The 21,524-nt window shown below is 57.8% G+C and overlaps 9 protein-coding genes across 9 annotated transcripts; 6 read left to right on the top strand and 3 right to left on the bottom strand.

Moving 5' to 3' along the window:
- Positions 1-85: 85 nt before the first annotated feature.
- QBC33DRAFT_521551 (putative sphingosine-1-phosphate lyase) lies at positions 86-2,549 on the top strand. The gene is made up of 3 exons (XM_060426473.1): positions 86-385; positions 555-1,160; positions 1,234-2,549. The coding sequence occupies exons 1-3, from the start codon at positions 285-287 to the stop codon at positions 2,225-2,227; spliced, it is 1,701 nt and encodes a 566-aa protein (XP_060288745.1). The 5' UTR covers positions 86-284; the 3' UTR covers positions 2,228-2,549.
- An 83-nt stretch (positions 2,550-2,632) lies between these two features.
- QBC33DRAFT_13454 (mitochondrial branched-chain alpha-ketoacid dehydrogenase kinase-domain-containing protein) lies at positions 2,633-4,816 on the bottom strand. The gene is made up of 4 exons (XM_060422077.1): positions 4,474-4,816; positions 4,248-4,396; positions 3,184-4,181; positions 2,633-3,101 (listed from the first exon to the last, which is right to left on the bottom strand). Exons 1-4 carry the CDS (start codon positions 4,586-4,588, stop codon positions 3,038-3,040), a joined length of 1,326 nt encoding a protein of 441 aa, XP_060288746.1. The 5' UTR covers positions 4,589-4,816; the 3' UTR covers positions 2,633-3,037.
- Positions 4,817-5,873: 1,057 nt separating this feature from the next.
- On the top strand, positions 5,874-7,718 carry QBC33DRAFT_521560 (uncharacterized protein). The gene is made up of 3 exons (XM_060426474.1): positions 5,874-6,905; positions 6,975-7,054; positions 7,153-7,718. The coding sequence occupies exons 1-3, from the start codon at positions 6,033-6,035 to the stop codon at positions 7,415-7,417; spliced, it is 1,218 nt and encodes a 405-aa protein (XP_060288747.1). The 5' UTR covers positions 5,874-6,032; the 3' UTR covers positions 7,418-7,718.
- On the top strand, positions 7,715-10,824 carry QBC33DRAFT_521562 (VTC domain-containing protein). Its single transcript, XM_060426475.1, has 2 exons — positions 7,715-10,284; positions 10,349-10,824. The coding sequence occupies exons 1-2, from the start codon at positions 8,020-8,022 to the stop codon at positions 10,439-10,441; spliced, it is 2,358 nt and encodes a 785-aa protein (XP_060288748.1). The 5' UTR covers positions 7,715-8,019; the 3' UTR covers positions 10,442-10,824.
- QBC33DRAFT_583413 (uncharacterized protein) lies at positions 10,813-13,774 on the top strand (the record flags this gene model as incomplete). Its single annotated transcript, XM_060431378.1, has 4 exons — positions 10,813-11,377; positions 11,442-13,427; positions 13,524-13,636; positions 13,687-13,774. Exons 1-4 carry the CDS (start codon positions 11,300-11,302, stop codon positions 13,772-13,774), a joined length of 2,265 nt encoding a protein of 754 aa, XP_060288749.1. The 5' UTR covers positions 10,813-11,299.
- Positions 13,775-14,719: 945 nt separating this feature from the next.
- On the top strand, positions 14,720-17,265 carry QBC33DRAFT_521573 (putative golgi matrix protein). Its single transcript, XM_060426476.1, has 4 exons — positions 14,720-15,103; positions 15,200-15,339; positions 15,431-16,488; positions 16,549-17,265. The coding sequence occupies exons 1-4, from the start codon at positions 15,058-15,060 to the stop codon at positions 16,928-16,930; spliced, it is 1,626 nt and encodes a 541-aa protein (XP_060288750.1). The 5' UTR covers positions 14,720-15,057; the 3' UTR covers positions 16,931-17,265.
- Positions 17,014-18,646, bottom strand: QBC33DRAFT_583423 (uncharacterized protein). The gene is made up of 2 exons (XM_060431379.1): positions 18,387-18,646; positions 17,014-18,321 (listed from the first exon to the last, which is right to left on the bottom strand). Exons 1-2 carry the CDS (start codon positions 18,407-18,409, stop codon positions 17,262-17,264), a joined length of 1,083 nt encoding a protein of 360 aa, XP_060288751.1. The 5' UTR covers positions 18,410-18,646; the 3' UTR covers positions 17,014-17,261.
- A 214-nt stretch (positions 18,647-18,860) lies between these two features.
- Positions 18,861-20,172, bottom strand: QBC33DRAFT_521582 (CHD5-like protein-domain-containing protein). The gene is made up of 3 exons (XM_060426477.1): positions 19,783-20,172; positions 19,538-19,724; positions 18,861-19,474 (listed from the first exon to the last, which is right to left on the bottom strand). Exons 1-3 carry the CDS (start codon positions 19,867-19,869, stop codon positions 19,098-19,100), a joined length of 651 nt encoding a protein of 216 aa, XP_060288752.1. The 5' UTR covers positions 19,870-20,172; the 3' UTR covers positions 18,861-19,097.
- On the top strand, positions 20,079-21,425 carry QBC33DRAFT_14213 (uncharacterized protein). The gene has a single exon (XM_060422120.1). It carries the CDS (start codon positions 20,232-20,234, stop codon positions 21,228-21,230), a length of 999 nt encoding a protein of 332 aa, XP_060288753.1. The 5' UTR covers positions 20,079-20,231; the 3' UTR covers positions 21,231-21,425.
- Positions 21,426-21,524: the final 99 nt, after the last annotated feature.

A 21,524-nucleotide genomic window follows, 5' to 3' on the forward strand; every position in this document is an offset into this window, starting at 1 on the left:
ACATTCCCAGGTCCATAGGGAGCTTCATGTGGGTGCTTATTTCCAGTTTCGGATAGTGACAATGCACGGTGACGGAAGGCGCTTGCCACATGCTCGAGGAATGGACCGGGGGGTTAGCGGGAGCCTCGGACGAAAAGAAAAGGGCCGCCACGCCCCTCCCTCAACCTTCGAAGGTACCGTAGCTACTACCAAGGTACGCCTCTTGGTTCTCGACCTTCGAACAACGTCTCTCCATGGCAACTTGACTGGGTAGCTCGTCCTGGGCCCCCATATTATCTGCAAAAATGCCGGGCACCTCTCGCATGCCCATCAGCTTGAGAGAGAGCTTCAACAGTGTCAAGAAAGCTCGGCCGAGAAACCCGTTGGCCGTGCTGAACTTGGATCTGTAAGTTGAGCTGCTCCATATCCATCCATGACAACCTCGGCAATTTTGCCGCACCCAGAGAAAGGAGGCATTGTCGAAAGACCCGACCCATGGGAGCCTCGCCGCTGGCTGCGGATCATGCGCAAAGCAGCTGTTTTCGTGCCGATTGCTGATAGTGGACTGTCTACAGGCTTCGCCAGATCGTCTTTTTCCTCTTTGTTCTGCGATGGACTCGACGGGTGCTGTGGAAACTGAAGGGACGGGGCCTCTTGGGAACGATCGTCGAGCTATACACCGATGTCCGCCGAGTCTTGTACGGCTACTTCCTGCGGGCACCTGGGGTGCGCTCCCGAGTGCGAAAGCAGGTCGATGAGGCGCTCGGCAAGATGCAGACCAAGTTGGTACCTGCCAACACGACGAGGTATCTAACCCTGCCGAAGGAGGGCTGGACCGACGACGCCGTCCGGAAGGAACTCGAGACCCTGGCGAACATGGACCACACTCGGTGGGAGGACGGCTACGTCAGCGGCGCCGTCTACCACGGCGAGGACGAGCTGCTCAAGCTGCAGACGGAGGCATATGGGAAGTTCACGGTCGCCAACCCCATCCATCCGGACGTCTTCCCCGGCGTGCGCAAGATGGAGGCCGAGGTTGTCGCCATGGTGCTGAACCTCTATAATGCGCCGCAGGGGGCGGCAGGCGTGAGCACAAGTGGCGGCACCGAGAGCATATTGATGGCGTGCCTGAGCGCAAGGCAGAAGGCATATGTCGAACGGGGCGTCACCGAACCAGAAATGTAAGTGTCCTGCCTGTCCTTGAGTGTGACCCCGCCCAAGTAGTCGGCCTTTCAAGCTCATGATCTATCGTAGGATTCTGCCCGAAACGGCACACACGGCCTTTAGGAAAGCTGGAGAATACTTCAACATCAAGATCCATCTCGTATCCTGTCCCGCCCCGACCTACCAGGTTGACGTGCGCCGCGTATCTCGCCTCATCAATAGCAACACGATCCTTCTTGTAGGGTCGGCCCCGAACTTCCCACACGGTATCATCGATGATATCTCGGCGCTCTCGAAGCTTGCGCTCAAGCGCCGTCTACCATTGCACGTCGACTGCTGCCTGGGGTCATTCCTGGTGCCTTTCCTCGAAAAGGCAGGCTTCGAGACGGAGCCGTTTGACTTCCGCGTCAAGGGCGTCACCAGCATCTCGTGCGACACGCACAAGTACGGCTTCGCGCCCAAGGGCAACAGTACCGTCCTCTACCGCACTGCGGAGCTGCGCACCTACCAGTACTTCGTCGACCCCAGCTGGAGCGGCGGCGTGTACGCGTCGCCCGGCATAGCCGGCAGCCGGCCGGGCGCCCTCATCGCGGGCTGCTGGGCAAGCATGATGAGCGTCGGCGAGGCCGGCTACGTGGACAGCTGCGAGCAGATCGTGGGCGCCACCAAGAAGCTCGCCGACCGGATCCGCGACTCGCCGACGCTGGCCGCCGAGCTCGAGATCCTGGGCCGGCCCCTCGTCAGCGTCGTGGCCTTCCGGGCCCGGAACCTGGACGTCTACGACATCGCCGACGGAATGTCGGCCAAGGGGTGGCACCTCAACGCGCTGCAGAACCCGCCGGCCATCCACGTGGCTATCACGAGGCCGCTCGTGAAGGTGTGGGAGCGCCTCGCCGCAGACCTCGAGGCCGTCGTCGAGGCCGAGCGCGAGAAGGAGCGCGTGCGCGCCGTCGAGGGCAAGGGCGCAAAGGGTCCCGCGGGCGGCGACGCAGCTGCGCTGTACGGCGTAGCCGGGAGCTTGCCTAACAAGGCCGTCGTTGTTGATCTGGCTACTGGGTTCTTGGATTTGCTGTACAAGGCCTGATCTGATGAGTGTCTGTGTGTTTGTGTGTGTTGGCGGGAAGGGTTTGGGGGTGGAAATGTATTGGGTTGAGACTGCCCAGATTGGGATGACGCGCGGTTTCGAAGACTGGGAGGCGTTCATTAAGAAGGGCGGCATCGAGAAGCCCCTCTAGCCCTCCTAACCCTGCATTTTTCCAGGCTGTACACATAGATGGCATTGATGGGGAGTAATGGAATTGAGTCTGTCACATGCAGTTTTCTCGATAAGAGAAGCATTCGGTACCTTTAGGTATGAATAAGACAATTCTGTCTAGCCCTCTACTATTTACAATATTATGCGACAAGTCCCTGGGGTGCAAATGTAGGTTGTGACGAGGCCAGATGGGTCCCCTATCAACTACCCAACTGCCCAAAGGCCCATCCCATATGAATGAGGTTGCTCTCCTATCCACCTTTCCATTTGACCGTGTCCAAAAGGGGGCGACAGACGATAATAAAAAAGCCGCCCAAATCCGACCCTGTCCGCCCCATGCGTTTGAATGCTTTCCCAAAAAAAGAGGAGAAAATAAGTAAAAACGAGAGATCCATATGAACAACCCGTCCCCATCCCGCTCCCCCAACCTTTCCGCTTTTTGTTCATCTTCGCTTCTTCTTCTTACAACTCGCTATCGCCTCCAGGGGAGCGCACCGACCCGGCGACCCCCTGCGGGTTGACCAAGGACTCGGCGTCGCCGACCTGCCTCCGCTCGGTGACCTCCCTGCCCTTTAACCGCTTGTGTTTCATCGTCAGCGTCAATCCTCGGGTGGTCGTGCCCCTCATGACTGCTAATTGCTATTGGAGGGGTTCGGAAGAGCTCGAGAGTCTGTTGAGGTGGAGGTAGACGTCGGTGCCGTATCTGCAGGAGAGGGGGGAAGGGTTTTGTCAGTGCTATGCTCTATGGGACGCGCCAGAGTGAATGTGACATAACATAATCTTACCCTTCCATGCTTATCAGCTTGAGGTCACCCCCGAAATACCTGGCGTATAGGCGAGAGATGGGCAGTCCGTATCCAAAACCGGCCATGGGCGCCTTGAAATCGCTCTTGTCGAAATCCGGGTCCAGATTCGGGGTCCTGTCGACGGTCGTGTACATATAAGTCCATATGAGCGGGATGGCGCTCCGCGGTATCCCGCCGCCCTCGTCCGAGATCTTGATGGTGATGTCCTCCTTCCCTTCGGCCACTATGACTTTGGTGACGGGGAACTCCTCCTTATCCTGCCCGTGCGTCTCCACCACCGCCCGGAGCGAGTTCTTCAACGTCTCGAAGAGCATGTGCGAGAGGTGGCCCGGCACGTACATAAAGTTCAGGCTCGGGTTGCACACCAACTGGACCTTGGGGGCCTCGAACAGGCCGTAGTGGTCCTCGCAGACGAAGCGGGCATTCTCGATGGCTTCCTGGGCCAGGTCTCGGACGTTCGTCTTGGTGCAAATGATGCCGACGTAGCTGGGATCCCGGTAGTGGCTCTGGTCGGTCAGGGCGATGTGCTGGCCTATCAACATGCGGATGCCAATCCGAGACATGTAGAAGCGGTCCAGGAACGACTGGATGTTGCTGTCGATCTGCATCCGTTGCCTCTTCCGCTTGTACTCCAGGATGCCCTGTGCCATGGTTGTGACGACGCCATCGTGCCTCCTCTTGATCTTATGTAGGGTCTGAGCGAACCTCTGGTTATATAGCTGTAGCTCGGGTGGCCAGTTTCCAGTGTCGTCAACCATTGCAAAGTATCTCCTCGCTCCCTGGTACTTCTTAGCCCACCCATTGCCGTTTCCGTTCTGCGACACCATTGGCCACGGGTTATATTGTGTTTCGTCGATGCTCGGGTTCGGCGTTGCTTCTGAGAGCCACGCGGCATTTTTTCCCCCGTTCCTCGAGGGTCGCATCAGTCGTTCCCGTACGTCTTTCTTCAGTTCTGGGCGCGGAAGAGTGGTGATTTCCTGATTGCGACAACCCGGTGAGTCATCTCCGGTCAAAACGGATATAAGTGGCGGTCCTCAACATACCTCAAACGATTGTGCGTACCAGTCGAGCACCCTCTTCACAGACGGCATCTCATTGAGTCCATCGGGTAGGCTATCTAGTTCCTGGACCCGGTGGGCTAGACGGATGGGTAGTTCCTCGGCCAGAAACTGTGAGGCTCGGAAGAGGGAACCTGTTTGACACCGGTGGCGTGGTCAGCAACGTTGGTACTTCCAAGGGGCCCGGCAATATAAGAAGGCCAATTCTCACCCGTAGACGGCTTCTCGCCGAATTGGACCATTTGCCTCAAGCTCACGCCCGTTGCAGGGAAGCTGGCATAGTGCCGGATAGTGTCCATCAACATCTCGGACTTCTTCCACGACATCTCCGTGGCTCAGGTGTGGTGTGGCCAGCTTGTCCAGGAGAGCTAAATGCCGTCTGAGCTTGGTGCACCATGGAGGGGCGTATGGGTAGGTATTCGAGGTGAACAAGACGGGGCGACTAGGTTCCGTATATCGAGTCGGGCGCCCGGGTTCGAGGCTTAGAGCAACGGGCTATAGCCGAGGCAAGCGGGCGGATAGCAGGAGCAATGACGCAAAGGAACAAAACTAAGAGGGGAAACCAAGCTTGTTCGAGTGCTATAATATGATCTCGTCGAAAAATATTGCCAGCCGGGTGCAAAAAATGACCGCCTTGCTCTACAATGAGACTAGGAACTAGGGATAGAGTAATAGAGAGAGGTGACGGAGTGCTGTGAGAATGCTCATGTGCTTTTCCGGAGCAGCGGTTGTGACTCTTGTCAGAAGTGGCGCTAAGTTACAAGCTCGCCCTGCCCCTCGATGCTAAAGCAGAGCCGAATGCAGCACTACCCCACATTCCCATTGACTTGTACAAGTACCATCATCCAGTTCGGCAGCAAATATTACCAGTTTTCCCCCCCCTCCATCCGCGGATTGCCAAGAGGTCACATCTTCTCGGGGGAACATTGGATCTTCAAGCCAAGATTTGCGGCTTCTATAAAACTCACACCAGCTACCTTTTCGCCCAAGGTAGGACGGAGAGGCGCAACCCTCGTCAAGAGACAAAGTGGGGGGCCTGTCGCATGTGAATAAACAAAAAAGAGGGGAACTTCGGTCACTCATGCAATTCCCGAGAGTCTCGGTCCATCGGAAAGGGTCGGGGCTATCAGTGCTGCCCACCAGCCTCATTCGTCAAGCCTCATTCTCTATGCTGGTCGCGCCACAATCCTCCTTGAGGTATTAGAGGTAGCCAAGAACCGGCAGTGAGGACAAGATTGCTTGTGAAATTTTATCATGAAGACCTGAGAACTTGGATGCTTCGCTTGAGAGCATGGACGACCTAGGTAAGGAATGGGCATTGTTTCTGTGCTGCTTGGCCGTATCAGTGAAAACACCAACGCAGTTTAGATCACGACTACCCTAGCAGGGCGCATCATCGTCGTCTGGCAAGTTGGATAAGGGCCAAGTCAAGTAAGAGGGCAAGGAGGGCTGACTTGGTTGAACTTGACTTATGCGGTGAAATAGATGCGTCAGAATGTCGATGTGTACTTCGTAGTTCGCTAACTTGTAGCACGAGTTAGTCACTGTCCTCTAATTACCCTGGTGCCGAATATACCCTGTAATCGCATCTAAGAATATAATCCTTGCTCTGTTCAAATGCGTATGGAACAAGTATGCTGAGGTCAAATTGCCCACTCACCTCAGGCATCATCAACCCGGCATATTTCTTGGAATTGGTTGCCCGATTGACGGCTCGAATAAGCGACTTTAGAGCCACACCTGCTCCTCCATTCCCTCTATTGGCTTTCCATGATGCCGGCACTAGGGCCGGCGACGGCGTCGTCCTCGCCCCGGTCGCAGCCCGCATCACCAGTATCCCCGGACTACGAAATTGAGCCCGATATCGTCGGCGCAACACAACGGTACGGCAGTCGTCCTCAGACTCCTGAGCTGCAGGTGGACCAAGTGGACCAGGTGCCGCTTGCGTATTCTCCCATGTCATCACCAACCCTACCTTCGCCTATGAGTCTTTACCATTTCGGTCTCGGATCCTCACACCTCTCCCCTCTGCGGAGACAGCTATCTTCCCACCTGGCCGTGAACTTCCCTCCGGCCTTCTCTAGGAATGGCAATAGTGATGCGGGCGGTGAGCTGAGCGACGACGAGGATTCGCTGGGGGAGAACCCGAGTTCCGAACTAGACAGCCTCACACAGGATCGCAAGGATGTCCTTCTAGACCGGCTGAATGACTTGGTGCAGCGACTGTCTGGTGGCGGGGCCATTCAGGAGGCCAGCATTGACTCTCTACACGCCAAAGTTGGCGATATGGAAGACATACTCACTAGCGACGGTCGAGCATCCCGGCCTAGAAGACCCCGACGCCCACCGTTGCCAGGACGAGGAAGTTTCCTACTTGGTCCTTCCCAGCTATCTGAGCATCAGCAACATGATCTCTGGACACCGGCTACTCCTGATTGGCTTGCCCCGCGCTTCCCTGAGATGGTTGAGTCCGGCACGGCTGCGGAAGGCCCGATCGCCGTTCCGTCATCCGATAACCGCGCCGGGGCTGGCGCCAAACCCTCGACCGAAGTTGCGGACCGTCTTGCTGTTGAAGCCCAAAGACTCTGCGCCGATTTGACCTCGGCCCTCTCAAGCCTGCAGGCCCGGCGGGAGGAATCAGAGGCAAGACTAGCCTTTTGTCCCCTATTTTTGGCCTTGTGGTGGATCCGAGTGGCTAATCAGTCCCAACAGCATTTATCAGAGATGCTCATTGAACGAGCAGAAGGCGCCGCCAAGCGAATCCTGAAACTGGAAGAGGACATGACCAAACTGTAAGTTTTGTTGAAGCGTCCCCGTCGGGCATCTCGCCCTATGGGAGCTCTGAAGGGGGCCGTCTGGCTTGTTCCGTGCTTAACTGGCCCCATCATAGTACGGACGAGGTCGACGATAACGAATCCGAGCTCCGCCATCTACAGCTGCGACTCAGGGCGCTGGAGGTCATGTGCTACGAGTACGTGCCCGAGGGGGCGGACCCGGAGCTGCAGCAGAGCATAGAGAACTGGAAGTCAGACTGGGCGACGCTGAGGAGGAAGATGGCCGTCAGGAGGAGGGAGCGCAACCCGCACGCCGAAGTCGGCTCGGCGGTCACGACCCCGACCGCGTCGACTCTCTTGGAGAGCCCTCGGGTTTATTGAATTATTGATCCCCCCGTTTCATTTTCTCTAGCGATTGACTACCCTCTATGATACCCCAGAAGTTCTACCCTGTAGCGATGGATGAGACCAGGAATGGTTCTCAGACCATCGTCGGCATTGATTGGCGTCTAGTTTTTAATGGGGTTTGGAATGAGTTCAAGCGGAACGAAGTACAGGAAAATATGTAACTCAAAGTGGGATGCAACCGCCATCCAATGGTTTTATGCCCGCAGACCCTGCAGAAGCCCTCATGTAGGTAATAATAGCTCCTGTCACCACTATGACATAAAGGATAGAGGGGTTGTCTACATGCAAGAACAGCTCCAGTTTATTAGCCGGGATGTTGTGCTGACCACTTAACTTAGCTATAGCAAGCACGTGGGGTCGTAGTGTAGATTGGGGGAGCTGTACATCTGCATGCATGTGCTAATAAGTTCAGACTTCATCCCCACCTCTTGGGAACATTTTGCGAGGTATATTCCTGCTCTGTGGCCATTCCCAGGGCTCTCGATCTCGGTTTCACATCAATTCCAACCCTTGTTGCCGTCGGCGTGTTCCCAATTGACACCAATTGACAAACCAAGCACTCAAAGCAGACCGACATGCGATTTGGCCAGACGCTCGTCGAGTCCGTCTACCCGCCATGGAAAGACAAGTACATCGACTATGGCAAGCTCAAGGGCATGCTTCGGGAGGGCAAGTTCCAGGATGACGATGTGCCGTGGACCGAGGACGATGAGAACCGCTTCTGCGACGAGGTCTTCAACACGCAGCTCGAGAAGGTATGCCGCTTCCAGGAAGAGACGGTCGGCCGGTTACGAGAGCGAGCCGACGCCGTCTTCGAGGCGCTGAAGAACCTCACGCCCGCCGGCGACAAGACCGAGGCCGACGTGCCGCCGGCGGACCAGCTGAAGGCCCTCGAGGCGGAGCTGGACGACATCACCAACACGGTCAAGGAGCTCAAGAAGTACAGCAACATCAATTACACGGGTTTCCTGAAGATCGTCAAGAAGCACGATCGGAAGCGCGGCGAGAGATACAAGATCCGGCCCATGATGCAGGTCAACCTTTCGAAGCGCCCGTTCAACTCGGAGCAGGGCTACTCGCCGCTGCTCAACAGGCTATCCCTCATGTACTTTGCTGTCCGGCAGCAGCTCGAGGAGGACGGGGCCGGCGACGGCCACATAGCCGAGCTCTACCCCGATAGCGCCACCGCCACCCACAACGGCGAGAAATACATGGCTTATAAGTTCTGGGTCCACCTGGATAACCTGATCGAGGTGAAGACGCTCATCCTCCGCCGGCTCCCGGCGTTGGTGTACAGCCAGCAGTCCTCGAAGGAGCTCGACGGGTCCGAAGACCCGGCCCTCACCTCCATCTACTTTGACAACTCGAAATTCGACTTGTACTCGAAGAAGGTGGACCGACAAGCCCACGCCGCCGCCTCGTCGTTACGGCTGAGGTGGTACGGCCCGCTGAGCCAGAAGCCCGAGATATTTCTGGAGCAGAAGATCCTGAACGAGAACGGCAGCAGCGAGGAGCGGAAGATCACCATCAAGGAAAAATACGTCAAGCCGTTCCTGGACGGCGAGTACAAGATGGAGAAGACCATCCAGAAGATGGAGCGACAGGGCCAGAGCGCGGAGGAGGTGGAATCATTCAGGGCCACGGCAGAGGCTCTGCAGGAATTCGTGCGAGAGCACGAGCTTGAGCCTGTTCTGCGGGCAAACTACGCCCGGTCGGCGTTCCAGAAGCCCGGCGACGACCGCGTCCGGATCGCGATAGACACGGACGTGGCCTTCATCCGGGAGGACACGCTCGATCGCAGCCGGCCGTGCCGCGACCCTAAGGACTGGCACCGCTCGGACATTGACAGCAGCAACATGGCCTACCCGTTCAAGAACATCAACCAGAGCGAGGTGTCGCGGTTCCCGTACGCCACGCTGGAGATCAAGCTGAAGGAGGGCCCCAACCGCAAGCGCCCCAGCTGGGTGGCGGACCTGATGGCGTCGCACCTCGTGCACCCGGCGCCGCGGTTCTCAAAGTTCCTCCACGGCGTCGCATCGCTCTTTGAGGACTACGTCAACATCCTGCCGTTCTGGCTGAGCGACCTCGAGACGGACATCCGCAAGGACCCGCAGGTCGCGTTCGAGGAGGAGGAGCAGAGGCGCGCGCAGAGGGCCGAGAACGAGCAGGTCGTGGGCAGCTTCCTGGGCAACAAGGTCAGCTCGTTCGTGCCGACCACGAGCTCGCCCGTTGCCAAGTCCTACCTGAGCGAGCGGCTGATGAGCGAGAGGCGGGCCACGGAGCCGCAAGGAGCCGCAGCAGCGACGCCTGCATCCGCGATCGGCAGGTCGGGGCAGCCCACGTCGTCCGCCGCCGCGGAGGGAAGAGGAGGCGAACACGCCGGCGACGAGCGGCCAAACTACGGGACCGTGTCGTCGGTGATCCCCGGCGGCTTCTCCCTGACCAAGTACGCGCGGGCCAAGAGGTCGAGGGAGACGGCGCTGCCGGAAGGGGTAGTGGAGCCGACTGAGTGGATCAAGAACTCAGGCCCGCTGCAGATTGAGCCCAAGGTGTGGCTCGCCAACGAGCGGACGTTCCTCAAGTGGCAGCACATCTGCATCCTCCTGGGCGGCCTGGCCATCAGCCTGTACACCGCCGGCGGGAGGGACACCCTCGCCGAGGCCATGGGCATCGGGTACATCCTGATCGCCGTGTTCGCCGGCGCCTGGGCCATGCACATGCACCAGGCCCGGCGGTCCATGATCGTCCAGCGCAGCGGCAAGCACTTCGACAACGTCGTCGGGCCCATCGTCATTGCCGTCGCGTTGATGCTAGCCCTGGTCTTGAACTTTATCTTTGCGGTGAGTCTCTTCCGAGTTCGATCATGATGTCGGTCGTGTGTGCTGACAATGGACCTTGAATTAGTATCGGGCAGCGTTCGCGCGCTTGGGCGCCGGTGATGATGACTGGTCCGGGAACTCGTCGTTTGTTGTCGAGGAGCTGCGGTTCAGGGTTTAAGTGGTTTGCTTGGATATCTGAATGTTAGGAAACGGACGCCATGAGAGTGGGCGCAAGGGCGCTTGTGTGTATAATTTGGCATTTCGAGGCTCGTTGTTTGCAGCATTTACTCATTGGCTTGGGATACGGGGTTTGGGGGAAAGCATTGGAGTCTAATCTATATATGTATGTAGGTGTGTTTGACTCCCAGTTTATAAGTCAACCATCAGCACCAGGAGTGCGACGATCTCATTGTCAATTTCAAGTTACGAGTAATTATAGGTAGGTGTAGGTAGGTATAAGTGGAACTTGGTTCAGAGACTCGACCAAAAAAACCCTAAGAAAAGGAAGGGTTAATGAAAATTCACTGCATATATACTGCATACTAGGTAGCCTTGGATTGGACAAAGTGAACATGGAAGGGTTTCGGAGCCGTCGTGCATTGGTGGCACTGCTGGCATGTGGGATGTCTCGGTGTCCTGCATGACACGACTTCAAGCTCGACAGGGTCGAACAAGGCTGCCAAACGATTCGAGACCGAACTCACTGTGTAAGTCTCCAAGCCGACAGTAATTTGTTTTTCCTGCTTTCATTTCACACGCACGTAGTTGAAAATTCCAAAACAAAATCCCTTCCCAGAAACGCGACTTGTTGAGGGAACCGGGCAGGTGCCACTCAGTCTCAGTCTGCCCTGCGCAGCCACATCTCGGACGCGTCCCATCTCGTTTCTCCTGTCGCTGCTGCTTGCTGCTGCCTCTCTGCCTCTCTGCCTCTCCCGCTCGGCTTATTGAAGAGTAGAAATGCGCCCGGGGTTGCCAGAGACCATAAATGTCAAACCTGAAGAAGAAGAGAGAACCATAGTCGCTGTGGCTATTCGCGATGAATGAACCCGAGAGGAAGAAGGGCTTCTGGGACCTGTTCCGCACCAAGAGCTGGGCCACCAAAAGCGGGAAGTTGGTAGGAGACAAATATCCGCCAAGGCCCACTGCAGACGTGAACAAAACTGACACGGGAATGACAGGAAAAGCCGCGTTTACGCAGGGCCAGCGATGGCGACAGGCTCGGCCGCCCGGGATCAGGCGCCACCCAGCCGGAGTCGCTTCCGACCCCGCGGCGCAGGGCCCGGCGTCCTGATCCTAGTTCCGTCAAGGGAAAGGGCCGCGAGGCGCCCGACGGATGGCCGTACGTGCCGGGCCCGCTCACCGAGTGGCCGCCCTCGGGCATCTCCAGCAGGGAGGAGCTGTCCCTCGGACAGGCCATGGAGCTCATCTCCAGCGGCGTGCCCGCTTTCAGGGGCCACAAGCGGCCCGTACCCCATGCCTCGGATCACTACTATGCCCTCTTTGCTACCGTGGCTGGAAATGGCGGTGAGGAGACCGATGCGGCGAACCTGCACGACTCCATGACCCAGCTCATGACCTTGAGACTTCTCGGCGGCTCTGGCCAGCCCGCCAAGCCATGGGAGACCCTCGAGCAGCCGAGCTACGCGTTCTTCTTTGGCAAGCGCCCCGGGACAATCACCCTCAATCACTGGGTCTCTATGTCGAGCGTCGTGCCACCGTCGATCGCCCTGCGCGATCTTGGCGTTGCCCCGAGAGAGGTGGAGCTGGATGTGATCCTACAGCGGATAAAGGAGCTGGAAAGGGGGCTGGAGGACGACGACGAAGAGCTGATGTACAAGAACCTGTATCGCAGGTTCCTCCGGGATCCGGACAAGATGTTCAGCCCGCACAAGTCCATGGACAAGCAGATAACAGACTTAATAATCGTCTTGTCTCGGGGAGACTGGATCGACTACACCAAACCTAGAAACCAGATCGCCACGAGGCCTATCTTCGACACCGAACCGGCAAACCACAAGACGTACGTCAAGTTCTTCCACCAGCTCCTCCTGAGCATCGAGCTGGACCTACGGATCAATTCGCGCCAGCACCTGGATGAGGCCAAGGAGAAGCTCCTCCTCCAGATCCCGCCGACCATACAGTGGAGCCTCGGCCTGGCCCGGAGATGGCGCGACTACGTCAGGATCGAGGAGTACGGCAAGACGGGGGACGAAGTCCGGCTCCGGCTGAAGCTGAAGCGGCGGCAGGTCAAGATGCTGAAGCGGTTCGCCCAGATGATGAAGTGGCCGAACCTGGGGGCGACGATGGATGTGCTGCGGCGGCGCGACGCCGACCAGACGCTCGACCTCGTCAGCTCGCACGCCATGGCCTTCTTCAGCGGGCTCGTGCTCCCCGGGGCGACGTTCCCGTTCCTCATCATGAACTCGCTCATCGACATGGACCCGGACCCGGCCACCGACGAGCTCGCCCTGCTCACCCACCTGCACCCGCACTGTGGCTTCCAGTACCGCAGCAGCTACACCTACTGGACTGCCGCTTCCATCGTCGGCAAGGTCCTCGCCCCGACCTGCCACTCCATCGCCGGCTGGGTCGGCCCCGCCCGCCCGACCGTCGACCTCTCACGCTCGCAGATTGCCCGCATCCGCTCCCGCCGCCCGCGCCACCAGCTAACACCCGAGGACGTGCGCTCCATGTCCGAGCGCGGCGACCCCCTAGGCCCGCCCGCGTCCACCTTCCCCGTGATCGAATACGACCTCCCGGTAGTGGAACGCTCCTCCTCCTCCAACGGCCACGGCGGCGGCGGCGGCGGCGGCGGGGCCTACGACGCCGACGTGCGCGTGGAGCTGCTGACCCTCCGAGCGTGCGCCGACCGCGCCTCGGAGCCGGGCCCGCGCTGGTTCGACGCGAGCGTGCAGTTCGCTGTCGACGGGGCGTCGTGGCCGCTGCGGCTCGACCACGACGTGTCGTTTGTGTGCGCGTCGCCCTGCGCCGCGGGGCCGCACCCGCTCTTCTTCGACTACGCGTACGTCGCGCTCGGCGCCGCCGAGCTCGTCGACCTCTCTGGGTGGGACGGCGGCCGCGGCCACCACCACCAGCGCCACCGCCGCGGAGGCGGGAGCGGGAGCGCGAGGTCGTCGTCGACGACGGCGGCGTCGGGGCTGGGGGTGGCGGGCTCGGGGCCGTCTGCCGGCAATGGGAACGGGAACGGGAAGGTTCCTGCTGCTGCTGCGGCGGCGGGGTCGGGGGTGTCGGATGACGAGGAGAGGGTCCTTGTGGTGGAGGCGTTCGGGGTGCCGGACAATGAGGTGCTGGCTAGGGCGTGGTGCTCGCACTGGGAGCTCAGTGCCGTGGTGGCAGATATCGGCAGGACTTGGTGAGCTATTTTGCTTGTGTTCCCGGACTCACTGACTGACCGAATTCTAGCATGGCATGCGCCATCCGCGAGGCGTACGCGGCTACTTTGACAGTGGTGATATTGGTGGACGAGCAAGACTCCCACCGCGACGACTGATTCGTCAGACGGATAGCATGACGGTCAGGGAATGATTTTTAACGACATCACGATGGATGGGCTCTACGATTGGGCTATGAACGGGTTATGGACAGGCAAGATATCCAGGGGGTTGCATAGGTTGCATAGGTTGCATATGTGGGCAGAGACGGTTGGAAGCTGGGTCGTAAGGTTGGGTCAGGACGGTCACGAAGAATACCCATGCATGTTACTGCTGTGCCTAACTGCTTAACTCGCATGGAGTTTGCTCTTAATTGCTGAGTCCTCATAGCTAGGCTTAAATGGCAATGCTGTATTATCATCGAAGGTCTAGCACCGCATTGGGTAACCCTCGAATGACTTGAAACCTCCTCAAAAAGGAACCAGAGCATGCCAAGAACATGCAAACCGAGACATGGGATACGAATTCGACTGATGAATACGGGTGGCTGCAGAGTCCGGAGGTCTTGGCCGACCTCGAAAGCTGCCAAGACGCCTCGCCCAGAGCTAGCGAAGCCTGTACGAGGTGGGCGCGCCAGAAATGGAACAGGAAGGGAAATCTCGAGTTGCGGGAGGACCGCCGCGGCATTGAGTGTCACAGAACTCGGTATTATGTACGCACATAGCGAACCCGGAGGATCCATTTGGAGCAACAGCTCGGGATACCGCCAGGATTATAAAGCGCGATAGCTGCTCTACTTCAGCCCAATTGTCAGATAAGCCACTAGAGTACTGGTGAGAGAGGCAGATCCTAGATTGAATCGGGAGGAGAAGGGAAATATGTTAAGGAGAAAAAAAGGAAAAGAAAAGAGGAAAAAAAAACGAGTGCTAAGAGGTGGTAAAAAGCCCACCACTTCGGGCTAGTTACTGACTGTCATGTGATCCGAGATTCGAATCAACCTGTCCGTTCAATGCAGGTAGGTTCGACCTCCCGCTGTTGAAAACAACTCGCAGGCTTGGATTAAACCATAATGCCAAGATGGGACGAGTCTGAGACGGTGCTGTGCTGCTTGGCGGTGAAATTTGCCATTCCAGTGAGCCACCAATGTTGGGGCTATATAGCTATACAATGTGTTTCCTCTTGCCCAGTCTTACTGGCCATCCATGGAGGGGCTCTCACTAAAATTCCCCGAAATGCTTACGTGTGAGTTCGTACTGTAGAACCTGCCATTGTCGCATATTATAGGTATTCAAACGAACAACAGGCCAGGAATCCCACTAATTTACCTACCGTCCCTCCATCCAGCACCATTTGCTCTTCGGCTGTGATCCGATGCCATTCGTTTTGATAGACCGAATCGACAATGGCTTCGACTGCACCATTTGAGCCGGTCCAATCGGTTTCGCAAGGTTCGTGCTTAAGGCCAGATAGCTATTGGCCAGCTCCTTCTACACAGATGGCAACCCTTGGACTAACACCCCGACTCGCATCGTCGTCTCTGCCAGCCCCGACCGGCAAGAAGAAGAACAACAAGAAGAAGAAGAATGCCAACAAACCGAAGCCTGCCGCCGAGGTAGACCATGATGGGGCCCAGGACCATGAGAGAGAGGACGTGTCCGACCTAATACCAGACGCTCCCAAAGTGGTAAGTAAATGCGTGCCCCTGCAAGGGTAGACAGCAGACCTCATTTCCGCCGCCACCTTGGTAATAGTCGTTCCTGACCCTCGACGAACAGAATGCGCCAGACGAGCCCACCATGCCCGAAAGCCCCGCCAGGTCCGAATTGGACGCGAACGGCCATGCCACCACAAACGGCCATACCGAACAAGCATCCGACACCACAGCCAAGCTCGAGGCCATGTCGCAGGAGCGGGAGGCCCTCCGGCAGGAGGTGGAGCAGCTGAGGAAGCAGCTTGAGAGCATCCAGGAAACGCACAACCACGAAGTCACCCAGCTCAAGTCAGACCTCGAGGAGAGCGAAGCCGCAAAGGACCATGTCGAGACCCAGTACGAGACCCTCCGGGGCCGGGTCGAGAAGATCAAGGAGACCCTAGGCGACCGGCTGAAGCGTGATAAAGCCGAGCTTGAAGAGGCCAAGGACCGGATTGACGAGCTGGAGGCGCAGAACGAGGAGCTGCAGACGGGCTCTCGCACATTCAAGGACGAGATCAAGAGGCTCGAGGACGAGATGCAGGAGCAGTCGAGGGAGCTGTCGAGTCTGCGCAGTAGAAACAACCTCTCCCAGCAGAACTGGCTGAAGGAAAAAGACGACATGACGAGGCAGATGCAGCATTTCAAGGGCGAGCTAGAGTCGACCAGCAACGCAATGGGCGAGTGGGAAGTCATCGCAATGGAGGAGAGGTCGATGCGAGAGAGCCTGGTCGACAAGGTCGCAGACCTGGAAGAGCAGCTGGCCACCGTGAGGGAGGCATATGAAAGAGCGGCCTTGGAGCGGGATAGCCAGTCGCAAACCATTGACGGCCTACAGAGAGCCCTCCAGGAGATACAGGAGGCGCGGAAGAAGGAGCTACGCGAGATGGTCGAGACCTCGGAAGAGCAGCTCCAGGAGATGCGGAAGCGAGCACAGGATGCCGACTCCAGAGCGGCCGAGGCCGAATCCGCCAAGGAGAACTTGGTCAAGGAGCTCGAACGGACAGCCCCCTTTGAGAAGGAAGTCAAGGAGAAGAACTTGCTGATCGGCAAGCTAAGACACGAGGCGATAGTGCTGAACGACCATCTCACCAAGGCACTAAAGTACATCAAGAAGACGAAACCAGAAGAGACCATTGACAGGTAAGCGCAGAGACGTACTCCCCAAGCTGAAGAGCTGCCGAAATCTGACAGTCTCCCTAGGCAAATTGTCACAAACCACTTCCTCCAATTCCTCTCCCTAGACAGGTCCGATCCCAAGAAGTTCCAGATACTACAAGTCATCGCGGGGCTCCTAAACTGGACCGACGAGCAGAGAGAACAAGCAGGCCTTGCGCGGCCGGGCGCCGCGAGCAGCACCCTCCGCCTCCCGAGCTCGCCGTTCCACCGCACCCCGAGCTCGCCCGCCCTCAACACCGAGTTTTTCTCTGAGACGTCCTCGATGCCGGGGAAGGAATCCCTCGCCGAGCTTTGGGCCGGCTTCCTCGAGCGGAGTGTCGAGGAGGCAGGGGCCCCCTCGAGGAAGGGCAGCATGTCGAGCGTCGCGACGGCTGCGACGAGACCGGATACCAGAGGCCACAGCTAGAAGTGGATAGCATGATGGCGGGATGCGAAGTCCCGCGAGCATACGTTTCTGCGAGCATGAACCATATCTAGATGTCCCGCACTTGCTGAGGGCATTGGATGATTTGATGGCTAGATTAATCCCCTTTGTTTTTCTAATCAGGCCTAAATGCCATTGAGGGAGGTCATCGGGTCCGGGTGCCTCGCAAAGATCGGGGCAGAGAAATGCCCACTCATGACTTAGAATAAAAGCCAGTGAGCTCTCTGTACAACTAGATAGATGCTGTGGTCAAGAAAGAGAGGGTTTTTGTATTTTATTTTATTTTTATTCGCCGAAGCCATCAAACAAATCCTCAACCTTCCTCCGATCCTGCAACCGGGGTCTGCCTCACGGGCTGAACCACCACGCTCCGGGCGTACGCCTCGGCGTCCCTTGATATAGTCGCGATGTCGATACGGTTCTCCAGCGCGTCGTTTACGCCCTCGATCACCTCGCGATCCTCCATGACCTCCCCCATCACCGACGCCTCGCGCGCCCAGTAGCCCGCCACGCGCGCCCTCAGCCCCGCGTCCCGGCTCCCCGCGTTCCTGACCACGCCCACGGCGTGCAGCCTGCTCCGCGCGGCGCCGAGGGACCGGACGGCGGCCTCGGCCCGCTCGGCGGCCGAGGGCGGCCGGACGAAGGCGCGGTTCGTCGCGGTCAGGTACACGAGCCAGGCGAGGAGGGCGTCGATCAGGCCTAGGGCGGCGTTGCGGCGGGCGCGGGCGGTCCAGAAGAAGGCGTCGACGTCGGCGAGGCGGAGGGCGCGGGCGTTGGCCTGGTGGTTGTAGGAGGTGGCGAGGTAGGCGTCCACGGCGGCGGCGACGGCGGCGGTGAGGGCCGCGGCACGGCGCCACGAAGAGGCCTCGCGGCCGGCGATGAGCGGAGAGGTGGCGGCGGCGATGAGGGCGAGGTTGGCGAGGTGCGGGGCCAGGAGGGCCGGCAGGGCGTAGTAGAGGTATGATGTCGGCTCGTCGGCGGCGCAGAAGGGACACGAGGCCAGCACATCCGGGCCGAAGCGAAGGTACAGCAGGCGCGACTCGAGGTTGACGAACTTTGCGCGCAGGGCCGTGTCGATGGGGCCCAGCACGCCGTCCGGCCGCATCGCCGCCAGCCGCGTGAAGAGCACGTCCACCGGCGCCTGGAGCCGCGACTGCGTCACCCGGAAGATGTTCTCGGGCGCGAAGATGGGCAGCGCCTTGGCGAAGAAGACGAGCGAGACGCCGATGAGGGCCGCGAGGGCGAGGGAGGCCTTGTAGGGCAGCGGACGAATAGCTACGCTGTGTCGCTTGGGCCCATTTCGGACGGATCGGTAGTATCCTATCGCCTTGGGCAGGAGCAGGGGCCCGAAGAAGATGAGAAGGGACTTGAGCCTATTCGCAAAGGGACGTGTAAGTCGGCGGACAGTGAGTGTAGAAGGAAGAGGGGCAATACATACGTTCCCCACGATAGCACTGCCATTCTCGCTACCTTATTGCATGCCAATACAGGTATACGAATGACGGCGCACTTCAAGTGGTCGTCGTTCCCCTGGGTGCCGAGATCGAGGAAGGGAGAGCTTACCAAAATACCACATTGCTTGATCTCAGAATCCGCAAGGCTGACAGTTGAACTTCCAACACACCTGTTCCTATTGGCCGTTAAACCAAGCAGGGGTCCCTAGAGCCCGGTTGTGGCGCAACCCCACCCCGCCAGCCACGCCGACAAAGGTATTTATTACGGCAGCAGCCTCACGAATGAATTTTTCTTCCCCGAAATGCACATTCTTCTCTGTCTGCCAGTTGGCAGTCTGGGCCTACGACTTCTGTCGTAGGTTGGAAGGGCATAATCAAGTCATGCGTGTGGAAGCGTGCACAATCCGTAATCCAATATCAGGATACATCGGTGTCACCGCAACTCCCAGGTAGGTAGGTCCATCTATAACATTTGGCACATTCGAAGCTTTGGCGACCCCCTTTCAAGGGCCCAATGGTCGCCAGAGTCAATATGAAGCCTAGAACGAGCCCAAGTACTCTGCCAAGAGTCATCTCAGATCGTGTTGCAGAATCCAAGCTCCGGCAATGAGGAGCTTTGCGTCAATTAAGATGAGAGACATATCATTCAAATTCACCGTGATGCCCCAGAAATTATATTAATACACATCTTCTGGTCATGATGCCCGCACCGGTGTTGCCCTTGTCTTTGCCTCCCCTCTCTGGTCCTTCTCCGTGCTCCCGGCCATGGGGACCCCTTGCGTTTGTCGTGATCCTAGGACGAGGCCCAGTATCGCCGTAAGGGTCTCAGCGGCCAACGCAAGAATGCCCGCGCAGGCCCATTGCCAGGCGACGATGCTCACGCTGCCCATCGGGGCTCTGGGGAAGGAGAGGAACCATTCAACGTAGTATGGGAACCATCCGTAAGGTAGCCAGAACATCGGCTCTCTCCCGTACCAAAATGTTAGGAACCACTGTAGACCCCTCGTGAGCATCCATCGGACGGTCGCGGTGTATCGGTCGAACTTGGCTTTGGAGGCGTCGAGCGAGGTTTCTAGTTCGGGAGATCAATATCGGTTGTGCTGTAGACATTTGTGCGTTTGTGGGACTCTCGTACTCTTCTTCTCGAGCTGCTCTAGGAGCTTGTCATGAGTTCGCCGCAACTTGGCCCATTTGGCGAACTCGTCCTGGCTACTCGTCGCGTTCAATTCTCGCCGGCAGCTGAGGTACTCCTTCTGCAGCTTGTGATGCTCGGCGAAGTTCTGGGAGGGGGAAGTGGGGAGCGCGTTACATAGACGCCATAGCTATAACTCTTGGGTCAGTTCTCCGTTGCTTTGGGAATCGATGCGCGCAACATCATACCAAGCTGTTGATCGTTGTTGCCCCGATGGAGTTGACGAGTTGCACGGTGAGCTCGACTAAGAATATGATGACCTGTAGTGAAGGCATGATTGGGGTCGTGAAGAGAGGTCATAGAGGGGACGGAAGCTGACGGGAGCTGACGGTCGTGATGTGGATGATGTGGATGCTCATAATCGAACGGCTGCCAGCCTGGTCTTCCATAGATAGGTGCACCCCACCAACCTGTAGGGTTAGGGTTTGATTCGCTGAAGCTTATCTCGACACCCTTGGGGCCTTACTTTGGATCATTAACCACGCTCTTTTAGAGAAAGGTTCCACCGGAGCTGTCGATAGTGAAGAGTTTCATTAGCTCACGACTTTCTCAATAGGCCATGCTATTGCTGTCTCAAGGGAAAGGGCAGGCTTAGAGTATTGCACCCCAAGCCTACTGCCAGCAATCACCACCCCCCATGTCCAGGGCATTAGATAAGGACGTTGCAGCCTCGTTAGGCACCAGCAGCGCTGCGGCTGCGTATGAGGCCATATCTCAGGCTTTAGATCCAAGGGGGGCTGATGGGCTTCTAGAGATCGAGATCCTAGGGAGACGCCATGAGATGCCACCGGGGACTCATGTGCTCAGAGATGCAGCTTGTTTGGGGGTTTCGAAAGTTAGCCTCGTCCAGGCCTTCATTGTCGCCCGCCAAATATTGAAGGCAGAGATGGAGAAGGCAGGACAAGCGCCGGACGAGCAACTTTCGGCTGCGACAGCCGTGATCCTCCTCATGGATCCAGAGCACCTCACAGCAGCCAACACTCGGAAGCGACTGATTCAAACGGCGCTGTCGGGCTCGGGAGCACATGAGATAGAGCATCGTCTGCGGATGGAAAGACTAGTTATCGACAGTCTGCTCACCAGCCCATTGCATCGGCACACAAAATCCCCAACACTTTGGAGTCACCGGCGCTGGCTTGTCAGCCTCTACTGCTCACTGAACTTGTCAGTGGACGTGCTCGGTGACGTTGTCGAGATCATCACCGTTGCCGGAGAGAGACATCCACGCAACTACTATGCATGGTCTCACGCTAGATGGCTCATGACTTTGAATGTAACGGTTCACCAGGAAAGGCTCCTGCTCGTTATCAAGGATTGGTGTTTGAGACACCATAGCGATATCTCGGGGTGGTCATTCCTGTCCTTTCTGCTCTCAAAGCATGTTCCCTCGGGGGCAACCGCTACCTCAAATGTGTTTGGAGAAGTTCTGAGCCTAGCCACCAACCTACACTGGACCAATGAATCTGTCTGGGTGTTTCTACAGACACTGGCAGCCTCGAGTGGCGTGGGAGGTAGCGAGTACGCTGAATTTCAGACAGCCTGCGAGCACGCTATTCAAGCTACCCAAGACTCGGCGGACCGGGCAAGGCTGGAGGCTTCTCTATCATGGTGCGAGACATATCGAGCCAAAGCTTGAGGGCGCTGGAGGCCCAGCCCGTTTGCTCAAGACCCCTCGCCTTGTATATCAACAAATAATGGACAGAACATCAGGGGCTGCTATATTAACATGCAACTTCGTTGGTGATAACAGCTCTCGCCGTTTCTACGGTGGCTGAAACCGCATCATGCACGCATCTCTAAAAGGCGGCGGGAAGGCGCTTTTGGAGGCGACTGTAACCCCCTGGAGAACAACGATATTATTATCTCCGGGCGTTTGTGGCGTCCAGAAGCGGGTAGCTTATCGCAATTACGGTTCATCGCCGGTTACGAT

Source organism: Phialemonium atrogriseum (genome assembly GCF_030411735.1).
Source record: "Phialemonium atrogriseum strain 8032-3 unplaced genomic scaffold QBC33scaffold_1, whole genome shotgun sequence".
In the NCBI taxonomy this organism is placed as follows: Eukaryota; Fungi; Ascomycota; class Sordariomycetes; order Cephalothecales; family Cephalothecaceae; genus Phialemonium; species Phialemonium atrogriseum.